At 44.7% G+C, this 14,764-nt stretch overlaps 2 protein-coding genes across 5 annotated transcripts in view; one reads left to right on the top strand and one right to left on the bottom strand.

Annotated features, from left to right (window-relative positions):
- RAD51C (RAD51 paralog C) overlaps positions 1 to 8,736 on the bottom strand; it is a 40,295-nt gene extending 31,559 nt beyond the window's left edge. Inside the window, exons 1-3 of the mRNA XM_030827015.1 lie at positions 8,524 to 8,736; positions 6,119 to 6,377; positions 4,423 to 4,589 (exon numbers count right to left, since the gene is read on the bottom strand). Of these exons, the coding sequence (XP_030682875.1) occupies positions 4,423 to 4,589; positions 6,119 to 6,377; positions 8,524 to 8,641 (544 nt within the window). The 5' untranslated portion in view covers positions 8,642 to 8,736. The remainder of the gene's footprint in view (positions 1 to 4,422; positions 4,590 to 6,118; positions 6,378 to 8,523) is intronic.
- A 520-nt stretch (positions 8,737 to 9,256) lies between these two features.
- The window catches only part of TEX14 (testis expressed 14, intercellular bridge forming factor), a 134,727-nt gene continuing 129,219 nt past the window's right edge, over positions 9,257 to 14,764 (top strand). For 3 of the 4 annotated variants that reach the window (XM_003272318.3, XM_003272320.3, XM_003272319.3), the window contains exon 1: positions 9,257 to 9,373. The gene's annotated coding sequence lies outside the window, so the exon portion shown is untranslated. The remainder of the gene's footprint in view (positions 9,374 to 14,764) is intronic. The other variant, XM_003272321.3, reaches the window with a different exon arrangement.

Below are 14,764 nucleotides of genomic sequence, written 5' to 3'. Positions count from 1 at the left end.
TTCACCAAAACAATGACAATTTAATCTCATATCAATCATTTAAAAACTTTAGGCCAGGCGTGGTGGTTCACGCCTGTAATCCCAGCACTTTGGGAGGCCGAGGTGGGCAGATCATGAGGTCAGGAGATCGAGACCATCCTGGCTAACACGGTGAAACCCCGTCTCTACTGAAAATACAAAAAGTTAGCCAGGCGTGGTGGCGGGCGCCTGTAGTCCCAGCTACTCAGGAGGCTGAGGCAGGAGAATGGCGTGAACCCAGGAGGTGGAGCTTGCAGTGAGCCCAGATCACGCCACTGCACTCCAGCCTGGATGACAGACTGAGACTCCTTTTTTTTTTTTTTTTTTTTTGAGACGGAGTCATGCTCTGTCCCCCAGGCTGGAGTGCAATGGCGCCATCTCAGCTCACTGCAAGCTCCGCCTCCCGGGTTCACACCATTCTCCTGCCTCAGCCTCCCGAGTAGCTGGGACTACAGGCGCCTGCCAACACGTCCAGCTAATTTTTTGTATTTTTAGTAGAGACGGGGTTTCACCGTGTTAGCCAGGATGGTCTCGATCTCCTGACCTCGTGATCCACCCGCCTCGGCCTCCCAAAGTGCTGGGATTACAGGCTTAAGCCACCACGCCCGGCCGAGACTCCGTCTTAAAAAATAAATAAAAATAAAAATAAAAACTTTATATCCTAGTGCTACACCTACTCTATTTACAGTAAGGTTTTAAGACACTATTACAAACACAGATTGTGGCATGGGTAGCTTTAAGGTATAGGGGAAGAAAAATTCCTTTTCCTGCCACCCTCTTAGGTTTCTTGGCTGGAGCCCTGTAAATCAGACTGACAAAAGATGGATTAACAAGAGAAAAAGTTGGCCGGGCGTGGTGGCTCGTGCCTGTAAGCCCAGCACTTTGGAGGGCCGAGGCAGGCGGATCATGAGGTCAGGAGATCGAGACCATCCTGGCTAAACAGTGAAACCCCGTCTCTACTAAAAAAAAAAATACAAAAAAAATTAGCTGGGTGTGGTGGCACACACCTGTAGTCCCAGCTACTTGGGGAGGCTGAAGCAGGAGAACTGCTTGAACCCGGGAGATGCAGGTTGCAGTGAGCCGAGATCGCGCCACTGCACTCCAGCCTGGGTGACAGAGGGAGACTCCGTCTCAATTAAAAAAAAAAAAAAAAAAAGAGAGAAAAAGTTTATTAATTGAGCATAGTGCATATAACAACACAGGGGAGTCCAGAGATTAGTAACTCAAAAGTTTGGTTAGATTTGGAGCTGGGTGCAGGTGTTCACACTCATAATCCCAGCACTTAGGGAAGCTGACGTAGAAGGATCACTTGAGGTCAGAAGTTTGAGACCAGTCTGGCCAACATGATGAAACTCTGTCTCTACTAAAAATACAAAAATTAGCCAGGTATGGTGGCACGCCCCTGTATTTGCAGCTCCCAGCTACTCGGGAGGCTGAGTCAGGAGAATCGCTTGAACCTGGGAGGTGAAGGTTGCAGTAAGCCAAGATCGCGCCACTGCACTCCAGCCTGGGCAGTAGAGCCAGATTCTGTCTCAAAAAAAAAAAAAAAAAAGATTTGAGCTTATCTTCGCGAAGGTACAATAAATTTTTAGAGAAGTAACAAGACAAAGGAAAAGGACCCTGAGTCTCTAAAGGCAGCAAATATTGAAACTAACTGGAGATAAAAGATAGCTAGTGAAATTTGTTATGTACGCTGATAACGGTCTAAAGTTGTCTGTGGTGATTAACTTTTGTCTTCCTGGTAAGAGAGGGAAGATGGAACTCTTCTGTGCATTTATGTCCTGTTTTTAGGAAGGGCAGACAGATTTATCTGTTTCTTCTCAATTGCCTTCAGCTCAAAATAATGCTTATGCCAAAGTGGCATATTTTAGGGTGGCATATTCTGCTAGGGTCCAAAGGGCTTTCAGTAAGCATGCTGGTCAACAGTGAAATGGGACACTTAGTACAGTACTTCCATGAAAAAAAAAATCCAGCTGACTACACTCATTTAAAGGAAATATACTCATTTAAAGGAAATCTTATGAAAAGCATTTTTTTTTTAAAAACTTCTAGAGGAAAGAAGAAAAGACTGCACATCCTAAAAACAAATAAAACAAAGAAAAAGAAAACAATAAGCCAGGCACTGTAGCTCATGCCTGTAATCTCAGCACTTTGGGAGGCTGAGGCGGGCAGATCATGAGGTCAGGAGTTCGAGACCAGCCTGGCCAGCATGGTGAAACTCCGTCTCTACTAAAAAAACAAAAAATTAGCCGGGCATTGTGGCACACGCCTGTAGTACCAGCTACTCAGGAGGCTGAGGCGGGAGAATTGCTTGAACCCAGCAGGCGGAGGTTGCAGTGAGCCGAGATTGTGCCACTGCACTCCAGCCTGGGTGACAGCGCAACTCCAACTCAAAATAAATAAATAAATAAGAAATCAGTCAATCCATAAGCCATTTAATTTATAAGTAATTGAAAGGATAAGAACTTGAATATAAATTTCCTTTCTTTTTTTTTTTCTGAGAAGGAGTTTCACTTTTGTCTCCCGGAATGGAGTGCAGTGGCACAATCTCGGCTCACTGCAACCTCCGCCTCCTGGGTTCAAGCGTTTCTCCTGCCTCAGACTCCCGAGTAGCTGGGATTACAGGCACCTGCCACCATGCTCGGCTAATTTTTTGTATTTTTAGTAGAGATGGGGTTTCACCATGGCTCCTGACTTCAGGTGGTCTGCCCACCTCGGCCTCCCAAAGTGCTGGGTTTACAGGAATGAGACACTGCACCTGGCCTATAAATTATCTTTCAAAAAATTGTTTAAGTCTGGGCGTGGTGGCTCACGCCTGTAATCCCAGCACTTTGGGAGGTCGAGGTGGGCAGATCACCTGAGGTCAGGAGTTCAAGACCTGACTTGCCTACACAGTGAAACCCCGTCTCTACAAAAAATACAAAAATTAGCTGGGTCGGGTGTGGTGGCTCATGCCTGTAATCCCAGCACTTTGGGAGGCCAAGGCAGGCAGATCATGAGGTCAGGAGATCGAGACCATCCTGGCTAACATAGTGAAACCCTGTCTCTACTAAAAATACAAAAAAAATTAGCCGGGCATGGTGGCGGGCGCCTGTAGTCCCAGCTACTCAGGAGACTAAGGCAGGAGAATTGCTTGATCCTGGGAGGTGGAGGCTGCAGTGAGCTGAGATCGTGCCACTGTACTCTAGCCTGGGCCACAGAGCAAGACTCTGTCTCAAAAAAGAAAAAAACAACTGGCTGGGCACAGTGGCTCACGCCCATAATCCCAGCACTTTGGGAGGCTGAGGTGGGAGGATCACCTGAGGTCAGGAGTTCGAGACCAGCCTGATCAACATGGAGAAACCCTGTCTGTACTAAAAATACAAAATTAGCCGGGCGTGGTGGCATACGCCTGTAATCCCAGCTACTCGGCAGGCTGAGGCAGGAGAATCCCTTGAATCTGGGAGGTGCAAGTTGCAGTGAGCCGAGATTGCGCCACTGCACTCCAGCCTGGGCAGCAAAAGCAAAACTTTGTCTCAAAAAAAAAAAAAAAAAAAAAATCGTTTTACAGTCACTTTATTTTCACATAACAAGCACCAAAAAAACACCTCCCAAACACTTTAACAATTAGTGCAGTTATGAAATCAGCTATATAATCAAAGCTCCCAAGTCAATCTGCTTAACAATTCAAACACTTCAGACGTGGTTTTCTTTTTTTTTTTTTTTTTTTTTTTTTTTTTTTAAGAGACATAGTAGTCTCACTCTGTTGCCTAGGCTGGAGTGAAGTGGCGTAATCTGGGCTCACTGCAATCTCCACCTCCCGAGTTCAAGTGATTCTCCTGCCTCAGCCTCCTTAGTAGCTGAGATTACAGGCATGTGCCACCACACCTGGCTAATTTTGGTATTTTTAGTACAGACAGGGTTTCATCATGTTGGCCAGGCTGGTCTCGAACTCCTGATCTCAGGTGATCCACCCGCCTCGGCCTCCCAAAGGGCTGGGATTATAGGCATGAGCACTGCATCCGGCCTCAGACGTGGTTTTCAAAGCTACCTTTGGTTTTTGGAAAACAAATATGGAAGTCCTTACACACTGGAAAGTTTTTAACAACAGTTGCTTATATTAAGGTGTCCGACACCATTAACTTACATCTGATAAGTTGGAGTATGATGACTGAAATACATACATAGGTTTTGCCCCAAAGCTCCTACAGGAAGAAGTGAGGGCCATAAAAGGGGAAGAAAAAAAAGCCACTCCAGCCTGTGGCATTTCTCATTTTGTAACAGTAGTAAAAGAGTTTAACACTAGTTAACTGTCCAGTCATTAGGCTTCACATTCCAAATGGCGTGTTGCTGAGGTCTCAGATGGGCACAAATGCAAATTACTTTTATTAATACAGAAAAAAACAGGATCATGTGCTAACTTACCCTCTCCCTTGTGTTTTTCTGCTATAAGGTGAAGGTGCTGAATGCAGGCAGTAGCAAGGTCTACCACTCTATCAACCATAAAACTTCCCTCTGTATCAATAAAAACTGCTTCACCTGCCACTCCTCCAAAACATTCTGGTATCTGCACATCTACTGCCAACTGCATACTGTCAACAGAAAGATGACAAATAACCAAATCATCATGATGATCTAAGGCAGTGTTTTTGAAACTCCAGATAATGACAAGTTAGGTATCACTAAAGTTTTATAAATGTAAATATACTCCCCAAGGCAACAGAAATGTCTAACTCTTCATGATTCCAGATATAATGTGAACCGATTGACTATACGTAAATCAACTGGATTCGGGGAGGGCATGCCTATAAAACCAAGATTAAGGATATTTTATTTTATTTATTTTTTGAGATGGAGTCTCGCTCTGTTGCCCAGGCTGGAGTGCAGTGACGCGATCCAGCCTCACTGCAAGCTCCGCCTCCTGGGTTTACGCCATTCTCCTGCCTCAGCCCCCCAAGTAGCTGGGACTACAGGCGCCTGCCACCACGCCCGGCTAATTCTTTGTATTTTTTAGTAGAAACGGGGTTTCACCGTGTTAGCCAGAATAGTCTCGATCTCCTGACCTCGTGATCCACCCACCTTGGCCTCCCAAAGTGCTGGGATTACAGGCGTGAGCCACCGCACCCAGCCAATTAAGAATATTTTAATCATTTCCAGGCCTCTCAAAATGGAGCCCCTTATTACACATAAATCTACCTCTTTTTTTTTTCTTTTGAGACACAGTCTTGCTCTGTTACCCAACCTGGAGTGCAGTGGCATGATCTCAGCTCACTGCAACCTCCACCTCCCAGGTTCAAGCGATTCTCCTGCCTCAGCCTCCCTAGGAGCTGAGACTATAGGCGTGCACCACCATGCCTGGCTAATTTTTTTATTTTTAGTAGACATGGGGTTTCACCATGTTGACCAGGCTGGTCTCAAACTCCTGATCTCAGGTGATCCACCTGTCTCAGCCTCCCAACATGTTGGGATTACAGGCGTGAACCACCACCCCCGGCCTCCCTTTTTTTTTTTTTTTTTTTTTTTGAGATAGGGTCTCACTCTGCTGCCCAGACAGTGATGTGATCAAGGCTCACTGCAGTTTCGACCTCCCTGGCTCAAGCGATCCTCCTGCCTCAGCCTCCCAAGCAGCTAGGACCACAGGCATGTGCCACCACACTCAGTTAATTTTCCATTTTTAGTAGAGACGAGGTCTCACTATGTTGCCCAGGCAGGCCTCAAACTCCTGGGCTCAAGCGATCCTCCTCCTGCCTCGGCCTCCCAAAGTGCTGGGATTATAGGCATGAGCCACTACCCCTAGCCATAAATCTACTTTCAAACATCTGACTTTCAAATATACTCTCAGGAATGAATAAAGCAGAAACTTCCTGTTTAACCTTATGACTACACTACAATTTGCAAAAGAAACATTTTTTCACATCAGAAGAATTGCATAACTTTATCAAGAAGGGATACTGAAGTAACACAAATAGTAAGCTAATTTTTGTTTAATGCACATACACACTTAAAATTAAGAGCACGTATATATCTTATTTGGTTTCCTGACTGTAAACCAACAGTACAAAATACTACTTTCATAATATGTTATTAAACCCACCCTTAAAAGGAGAACACTTTATTTTACCATAATTGTGTTTTTCCAACACCTGGTGCACCACAAATTTCTGTTGTTTTCATTAAGGGCACTCCACCCCCAAGAATATCATCTAGTGCTGAACAGAAGGTAATTATGAAGCCCTGGGTATGCTCCTGCTCAAGAAGTTCCAGTGCTGTACACTTCTTGTCTGACTCAGATGTACCAGCATATCTTGGTTTATTTGTGAGACATTCTCTTCTGATAATCTGCAGAGTTTCTAAGGCTTCTGCTTTAGATATCCCAACTTCTGAAAGTAAAATAAGAAAAAAAGAACCCTAATTTTAGAGATTTAAAAGTGTAACATGATAATGGATTGTCTTTATTAATTTTTAGACAAGAGTGATGCTAGGAGTGGAGAAACATAAAAATGCAACATTCTATCAACCATTTAATTTTTCAGTTTGGCCAGACACAGTGGCTCATGCCTAAAATCCCAGTACTTTGGGAGGCTGAGGCAGCCAGATCACTTGAGGTCAGGAGTTCAAGACCAGCCTGGCCAACATGGTGAAACCCCGTCTCTACTAAAAATACAAAGATTAGCCGGGCATGGTGGCACGCGTTGTAATTCCAGCTACTTGGGAGGCTGAGGCAGGACAATCACTTGAACCTGGGAGGTGGAGGTTACAGTGAGCAGAGATGACACCACTGCACTCCAGCCTGGATGACAGTGCGAGACTCCGTCTCAAAAAAAAAAAAAAAAAATTCAGCTTAATAAAGGTATTTGTTTTCTTAGTCATCACATAAAGAATTACCTATTACCTCAGAAACAATTCAACTAAAGCATTTCTGAGTACCCACAAGTGTCTCAGGAAGCAGAAATAAAAATGTACTCACTATTACCATATTTTTACTATCCCTTTTGGTGTTATGAAGCCATAATTATCTCGCTCTCATAAGGTATACAAATTATTTTTCAGATGAGAATGCAAATAGATTTTTTAACTGCCTAAAACAAGGTACAACTTTAAGAAGCACATATGCATGTATTATTTATAATAAAAACTTTTCATGGAAATAACTGATGTAAAAAATTCATATATCACTCCAAACTAATGAGAACAATTATTCAATGCACAAGCATTTTAAAGAATACATTTATGCTTCCTCGACTACACAATTTCACCCATCTGACGGTATGGCCTGAGAAAAGAAAATGGCAATTACAAAACAAGCTGGTGAAGAAATAATGGTGAGGATGACATCACTTATCAGTTTGATATATCAGTGCTTGATCTGATAAGAATATGAACCATAAATACGGGGCTAATAAAAGACAATGGTGATGACAGCATTTAGGAAATGAAAATCCTATCCAGTTCAGAAGCCTGAATGCTGGAATCAGATTGCCTGGGTATGTAAATCCTGGCACCACTTACTGCGTGATTTTGGGCAAGTTACTTTACTTTTTCTTTTTTGCTCAGATTTTTTTCTTCTATAAAATGGGAATGAGACGATACATGTAAAAAGCTTGGTAGAATATCAAGGCCACCTAAAATGGTCAATAGTTGTTAGTGATCACTATTATTCAGGGTCTCACATTTCTTCTTTGAAAAACCAACTTGTTGAAGAAAAAAGAGCCCATCAAATTTTGGGGGACAGAGTCTGCACGCGGTATGACTTAAACAGTAAAGGTTGGGTCCACGAGACTTATTCTTTAGAGGCGAATTGAAACCTCCGTATTTTCCATCATTAAGGGCAGTAACTTAAAATTCTGTTCCATCTTCTTCAGTGAATAGCGCAGGTCCGGACATGTCATAGAGTATGTGCACAAAGAGTGACCACCGCCAGCTTCATATTTGTATATCTCAGGATGCAGTGGTTCCCATCGGCAGTGCTCTGGAATATGAGGTTTTGGGTGAATTACGTAAGAGGAGAATATTCTTTCTACTGCTTCCTCAAGATTCCGGGGATTCTACTCCCTTTATCATTCTTAGTGTCTCTAGTCCTACACAAAATCCTGCATTTCTGAAATTTAACCCTTACCCCTTGGATCTTGGAACAGCAAAAATTAGACAACTAATTCTGACTCCAGTATTTCCTAACCCAGTTAGCATGAAAAGTTACCTAAGCTCCCCAAGATATCAGTTCTCTCATCCATATACTGAATATAATAATCTACGTAAGCGGGTTGAGGGTTAAATGAGACAATCCTCAAAGCATTCAGCAGGCATTGCCAGAGGAAAAGCAATTAGTAAATGTTTTCACGACCACAGTTCTCCTAACCATTCAGACAACTTGTAAGTGGAGTCGAGGAGCTGTTTCACGCTGTAAACACGGACGTGGAGGAAGGAGAATCTAACAGAGACCGGGCTGAAGCCCGAGGCGAGAGAACGAAGACTGAGGCGGCGCTGACGGCGCCCGGTGTGCCTCAGCTTGCCATCAGGAGTCGTTACCTTTGCTAAGCTCGGAGGGTTTCACCTCTAGGAGTTCCTCAGCAGTCTGGAACCCCGCAGACACCAGCTTCACCCGCACCGCTGGGGACAGCGGGAAACTCACCAAATCCCGCTGCATTTCAAAGCGGAACGTCTTGCCGCCCACTCGCGCAGGCTCAGCTGCTAACTCCGGAGCAGCCAAACTCCGCACACCTTCACCGGGGCGTGCGGCGTGACGTCAGACGTAAAGCGGAAGGGGCTGGCTCTGCGGCCTGGCTGCACGCGCCTCCGGGCCTTGCAGCTTTGCGCAGGCTTGTAAATTTTCACACTTATGCACCATTCCGTTATGATTCCCCAAAATCTCATTTAGAGATTCCCCATCAGATGTACACCCTGACTGTAAAACGATGGACGGAGACCATAGGATGGAGAGCCAAGCCCACTGGGTTCTCCATGCCACATTTCCTTGCCTCCACCGTGGCCTGTTAGGTGAAGCCTCAGAGTCATTAATAGGAGTGATCTCGAGTGGGAGCAGTGAGCGTAACGAGCACACACTAGCCAGTTACCATTATTTTGGTGTGAAAAGCTCAGAGAACAATCATATTAGGATTAATCTGCGTGCTCGTTGTAGAGTTGCAGTCTCTTGGCTCTTCTCGCTGACCGTCCCCCTTTTCTGACCCCCCCCCCCGCCCCACATTGCTTTTCCCGCCCTCGCGAGGGATTGTGGGCCAGCCCCCAACGGCCGCTGGGAGGGATGAGTCCCCATTCCCCGCACCCACCCACGTCTTCCCGGGAGTCAAATCTCGAGCATGGAGGTTACTGAGACCGTTATTTCTTCATGGCCTGCCTAGCTTAAGCAGTAGCTGGAAAAGTAAGCAACTAATGTCCGCATTAGTGGGTCTGGGCTCCTGGGGTCCTGAGGGGGAGGGGCTGGGCTACACAAGAGCTCCTTTTGTGGTACAGAGTTGGGAAGGGGCGTTCAAGCAGTGGTAGTGACCGCCTCTAAATTACAGAACTTCGGGGTGGAAGGCAAGCAGTTTAGAAGGTGGTTTATGAGTTCCTTACTTGCCTAGGTGAGTGTAACTTATTCAGCAGGGGTTAACTTATTCCCTACCTATTGGCGATTTTTTTTTTTTTTGAGACGGAGTCTCACTGTGTTGCCCCCGATGGAGTGCAGTGGCACGATCTCGGTTCACTGCAACCTTCGCCTCCCGGGTTCAAGTGAGTCTTCTGTCTCAGCCTCTCCAGTACCTGGGATTACAGGCACACGCCACCATGCCCGGCTAATTTTTGTATTATTATTAGAGAAGGGGTTTCACCATATTGGCCAGGCTGGTCTCGAACTCCTGACCTCATGATCTGCCTGCCTCGGCCTCCCAAAATGCTGGGAGTACAGGCGTGAGCCACCGCGCCCGGCCCTGTTGGTCATGATTCTTAGTCTTTTCTTACCAGCTTAGAGGAACTTTCTAAATATTGCAAATCAGAGCCCTCTACATACTTAGATCTAAAAAAGGAAACAACGTATGTTGAGCACTTTAGCAAATCCCACACATTTCAAATGGTCATAGCCATGCCAAAAGGAAGATAAGAACATGGAAGCTCAGCATATAGTTTAATATCAATTCTGATAAAAGAAAAAAAGCTGGCCGGGCGCAGTGGCTCATGCCTGTAATTCCAGCACTTTGGGAGGTCGAGGCAGGTGGATCTCCTTGAGCTCATGAGTTTGAGACCAGCCTCGACAACATGGCGAAACACTGTCTGTACCAAAAGTACAAAAAATTAGACGGGCATGGTGGCATGCACCGGTCATCCCAGCTACTCAGAAATCTGTGGTGGGAGGCTCCCTTCAGCCTGGGAGTGAGCTATGATCACACCACTGCACTCCAGCCTGGGTGACAGAGTGAGACCCTGTCTCAAACAAACAAACAAAACACCTCAGCACAGTTTTCTTAAAGCCAAGATTCAAACCTAGTATCCTTTTTACTACCCCGAGCTATTAAGATTTTGAGTCCCTACTGGTGGGGAGACTACGAGAAGCATTTATACCCCATTTGGTAGGTCAGAGAAAGTCTTGTAGGACTGGCCAAAATGTGGTTGGCCACTCAACCCATTGCTTAACTTCTAATATGGACTATATTTGAACACTCAGTGGACGCATAAATACTATCCTCAGGGAGAATTCATGCTTATGCTTATAAAGCACCCAGATTCTTGGGTGAAGAAAAAGCACAGTATTACCACATTCAACAATAAGTCTTCTGTTAGTTTGGTCAAACTCAGTGGAATCGGTCGTGTTTAGAATTTCTTTCATTGACAGTGGAAAGTTCAAAACTACTTTGGCCTGGTACAGTGGCTTAAGCCTGGAATCCAAGCACTTTGGGAGGCCTAGGAGGGCAGATCGCTTGGTCTCAGGAGTTTGAGACTAGCCTGGGCAACAGGACAAAACCCCATCTCTACAAAAAATACAAAAATTAGCCAGCATGGTGGTACATGCCTCTAGTCCCAGCTACTTGGGAGGCTGAGGTGGGAGAACTGATTGAGCCCGGGAGGTCGAGGTTGCAGTGAGCTGAGATCGCGTAACTCCACTCCAATCTGGGCGACAGAGTGAGACTCCATCTCAAAAGCAAAACAAAACAAAACAAAGAAACAAAACCCCACTCAACTCTATAGCTATACAATTAAGTGCTATTAATATCTTCTGCAGATCACAAGGTCAGGAGATCGAGACCATCCTGGCTAACATGGTGAAACCTCGTCTCTACTAAAAATACAAAATTTAGCTAGGCATGGTGGTAGGTGCCTGTAGTCCCAGCTACTCGGGAGGCTGAGGCAGGAGAATGGCATGAACCCAGGAGGCAGAGCTTGCAGTGAGCCTAGATCACGCCACCACACTCTAGCCTGGGCAACAGTGAGACTCTGTCTCAGAAAAAAAAAATATATATATATATCTTCTGGCCCTTGCCTCTAATAATTATTTTCATCATCATTCTTAAGATGTCTTTAATGCAATTTGCTCTGTAGTCATGCTTTCTAACTGGGATCCAGGTTTTCGAAGCCACGCACTAGGAACTAAAAAAGCTATGGGATACATACGGAAGGTGCACCTTCTTGTATAATCACGTTTCTCAAAAAAAACTTTCAGGGAGGGAAGAGTTAAATGATTTACCTAAGTCATTTGAAATGGTTTATATTAAGCAAACATTACATCTGTGTAGTGTGGATAAATCATTAAAAATTTTGAAAAAGAAAATTAATAAAACATGGGGTAGGCCAGGCATGGTGGCTCACTCCTGTAATCCTGGCACTTTGGGAGGCCAAGATGGGTGGATCATGAGATCAAGGGATCAAGACCATCCTGGCCAACGTGGTGAAACCCTGAATCTACTAAAAACACAAAAATTAGCTGGGCATGTTGATGTGTGCCTATAGTCCCAGCTACTTAGGAGGCTGAGGCAGGAGAATAGCTTGAACCCGGGAGGCAGAGGTTGCAGTGAGTGAGATCGGGCCACTGCACTCCAGCCTGGCAACAGAGAGAGACTCCATCTAAAAATAAATAAATTAGTCGGGTGTGGTGGCTCATGCCTGTAATCACAGCACTTTGGGAGGCCCAGGTGGGCGGATCACGAGATCAGGAGATAGACCATCCTGGCTAACACGGTGAAACCCCATCTCTACTAAAAATAGAAAAAATTAGCCGGGCGTGGTGGCAGGCACCTGTGGTCCCAGCTACTTGGGAGGCTGAGGCAGGAGAATGGTATGAACCCGGGAGGCAGAGCTTGCAGTGAGCCAAGATCACGCCACTGCACTGCAGCCTCTGTGACAGAGTGAGACTCCATCTCAAAAAAATAAATAAAAATAAAAAATATGTATATATAAATAAAAACAAAATGTGGGGGTAAAATGCAAATATAAAAATAAAATTTAAGAGAAAAGTATGAGGTCAGAGACACATCAGGCTTAAACTGGATACTTCAGTAATCTCTCAAACCCCCCTGGGAATACGTTTTGGTTTTTCTTGCAACTTGAGGTTACTTCATGAAAAAATTTGAGAGACATTGCTATGGGCAAACCAGCATGGGCTGTGGAGTCATACAGATTTGGATTTGTATCACATGTCTGGAAGTTACCAACTATGTGACCTTCAGCAAGTTACTCAGTCTCCTCACCTGCAAGTAGAAGATAATATTTCCTGGGGTTTTGGTCAAGATTAAATTAACACATCTACAGTACTTATCACAGAAAAAGGTACATAATAAATCTGAGTCTGTTTCTCAGTTTTTACAGTATTCTAATGCGTATGTTCAGTTGGAATAAATCCTTATAGAATACCTAGCTCAGCAGAATGCTAATGCTGAGACATTTTAAAAAAATGTTTACAATTAGGCCAGACACAGTGGCTCACACCTGTAATTCCATCACTTTAGGAGGCTGAGGCTGGCAGATCACTTGAGGTCAGGAGTTCAAGACCAGCTTGGGCGACATTGGTAAAACCCCGTCTCTACTAAAAATACAAAATTAACTGGGGGTGGTGGAGCGTGCCTGCAATCCCAGCTATTCGGAAGGCTGAGACAGGAGAATCGCTGGAACATGGGAGGCAGAGATTGCAGTGAGCCGATATTACGACACTGTACTCCACCCTGGGCGACAAGAGGAAAACTCAGTCTCAAAAACAAAACAAAAAAAGTCTACAATTGTAAAAGTGCCAAAGTAGAGTACTTTTATATATTTTATTTTCTTTGACTTGATCCACAGTAATCCTATGACTGGGGTCTCCATTCAGGATTAGCACTCTGAAGATTGGATTACTAAAACAAGATTAAATATTTATTAAATGCTAGTTATGTGCCAGATGACAGGGTAAACAAGACAGATTCTCTGCCCTCATGGAGCTTATAATCTATCAGGATCTTTATTGAGTATTTCTGACATGTTGCATTTCTGACTTGTGTAGCTATCTTGATGTAATTCTAAGGGTAGGAAGGAGCTATTGTTGTTAATATCTATAGTTAACCTGTCAGAGTATTCCAATAACGAGACATTTTCAGGTTGACTGGGCTGTTTCTGGAGATGTAGGAGAGGAATAATATGAAACTTTTGTTATAGCTGGGGAGAAGTTTATTTTTTTTTTTTTAGCCTAAGAACATAGAACTTTAAAAAATGGTGACCACGGCTGGGTGCAGTGGCTCACGCCTGTAATCCCAGCATTTTGGGAGGCTTAGGTGGGTTGATCACTTGAGGTGAGGAGTTCAAGACCAGCCTGGCCAACATGTGAAACCCTGTCTCTACTAAAAATACAAAACTTAGGCAGGCGTGTGTAGAGCACCCGATTCTGTCGTTGATCAGGGCACCACTATGTAACCCACACGGACCTATGGGCTGAACAAAGGAGGGCAAACGCGGGAATAAAAGACGAGACAAAAGAATATATTTGGAAGAAGGGGTCAGGGGTTACCTTGCCTCTAGTGGACAAGGGCCCTGAGCTTTACACAGCCCTGTGTATTTATTAGGTAAAAGAGATAGAATGGGGGTGGGAGAAGGGGTCAGCTGCTCAGTCCAGAGTAGGCTTGCAAGACCGCATTCTCTAGATGTTGCAGTAGATAACCTCAGCGCCAGGGAGTGATTGCCTCCAGCAAATCATCTGTTAGCAGGAGCAGTCGTGAGTTTGCTCACATCCTGCATTCGTGATTAACAGTTTGGTGTTTGATCATAGAGCCTCCAGTGGAATGCTAAGTTGGTCACATCCCACGGGCCTTCAGCTCCCTATAGGTGTGGTGGTGGGCATCTGTAATCCCAGCTACTCGGGAGGCTGAGGCAGGAGAATCTCTTGAACCGCGGAGATGGAGGTTGCTGTGAGCTGAGATCCAGCCCCTGCACTCTAGGGTGAGTGATTGAGCGAGACTGCATCTCAAAAAAAAAAAAAAAAATGGTGACCTTTCATGTTCAAGTGGATTTGGGAATAGGAGAAAGAAGTCAATGTTGTTCAGACTGAGGAAAAAAACCTCTGAATCAAGGCATAGCTTTAGAGGTGGTTATGATAAAGCTTCTTTAAGGCCTCAGACATATATAGTAGCAGTATCAATTTTACAAGACATTATACATAATAGAAGCCCAATATGTATTTGTTGACCACAGACTCCTTGAAACATTCTCTTACTTGGCTTTTGTAATGCCACACTTCTGATTTCCTTTCTACATATTTGGCTTTTCTGGTTCCTTTGCAAGCACATCCTCCATAACCTAGGCGTGGCAGTGACCCTCAAAT

This window comes from Nomascus leucogenys, chromosome 14 (genome assembly GCF_006542625.1).
Source record: "Nomascus leucogenys isolate Asia chromosome 14, Asia_NLE_v1, whole genome shotgun sequence".
Taxonomy (NCBI): domain Eukaryota; kingdom Metazoa; phylum Chordata; class Mammalia; order Primates; family Hylobatidae; genus Nomascus; species Nomascus leucogenys.
The sequence above is the reverse complement of the archived record's forward strand: the minus strand, read 5'-3'. Positions and strand labels throughout refer to the sequence as shown.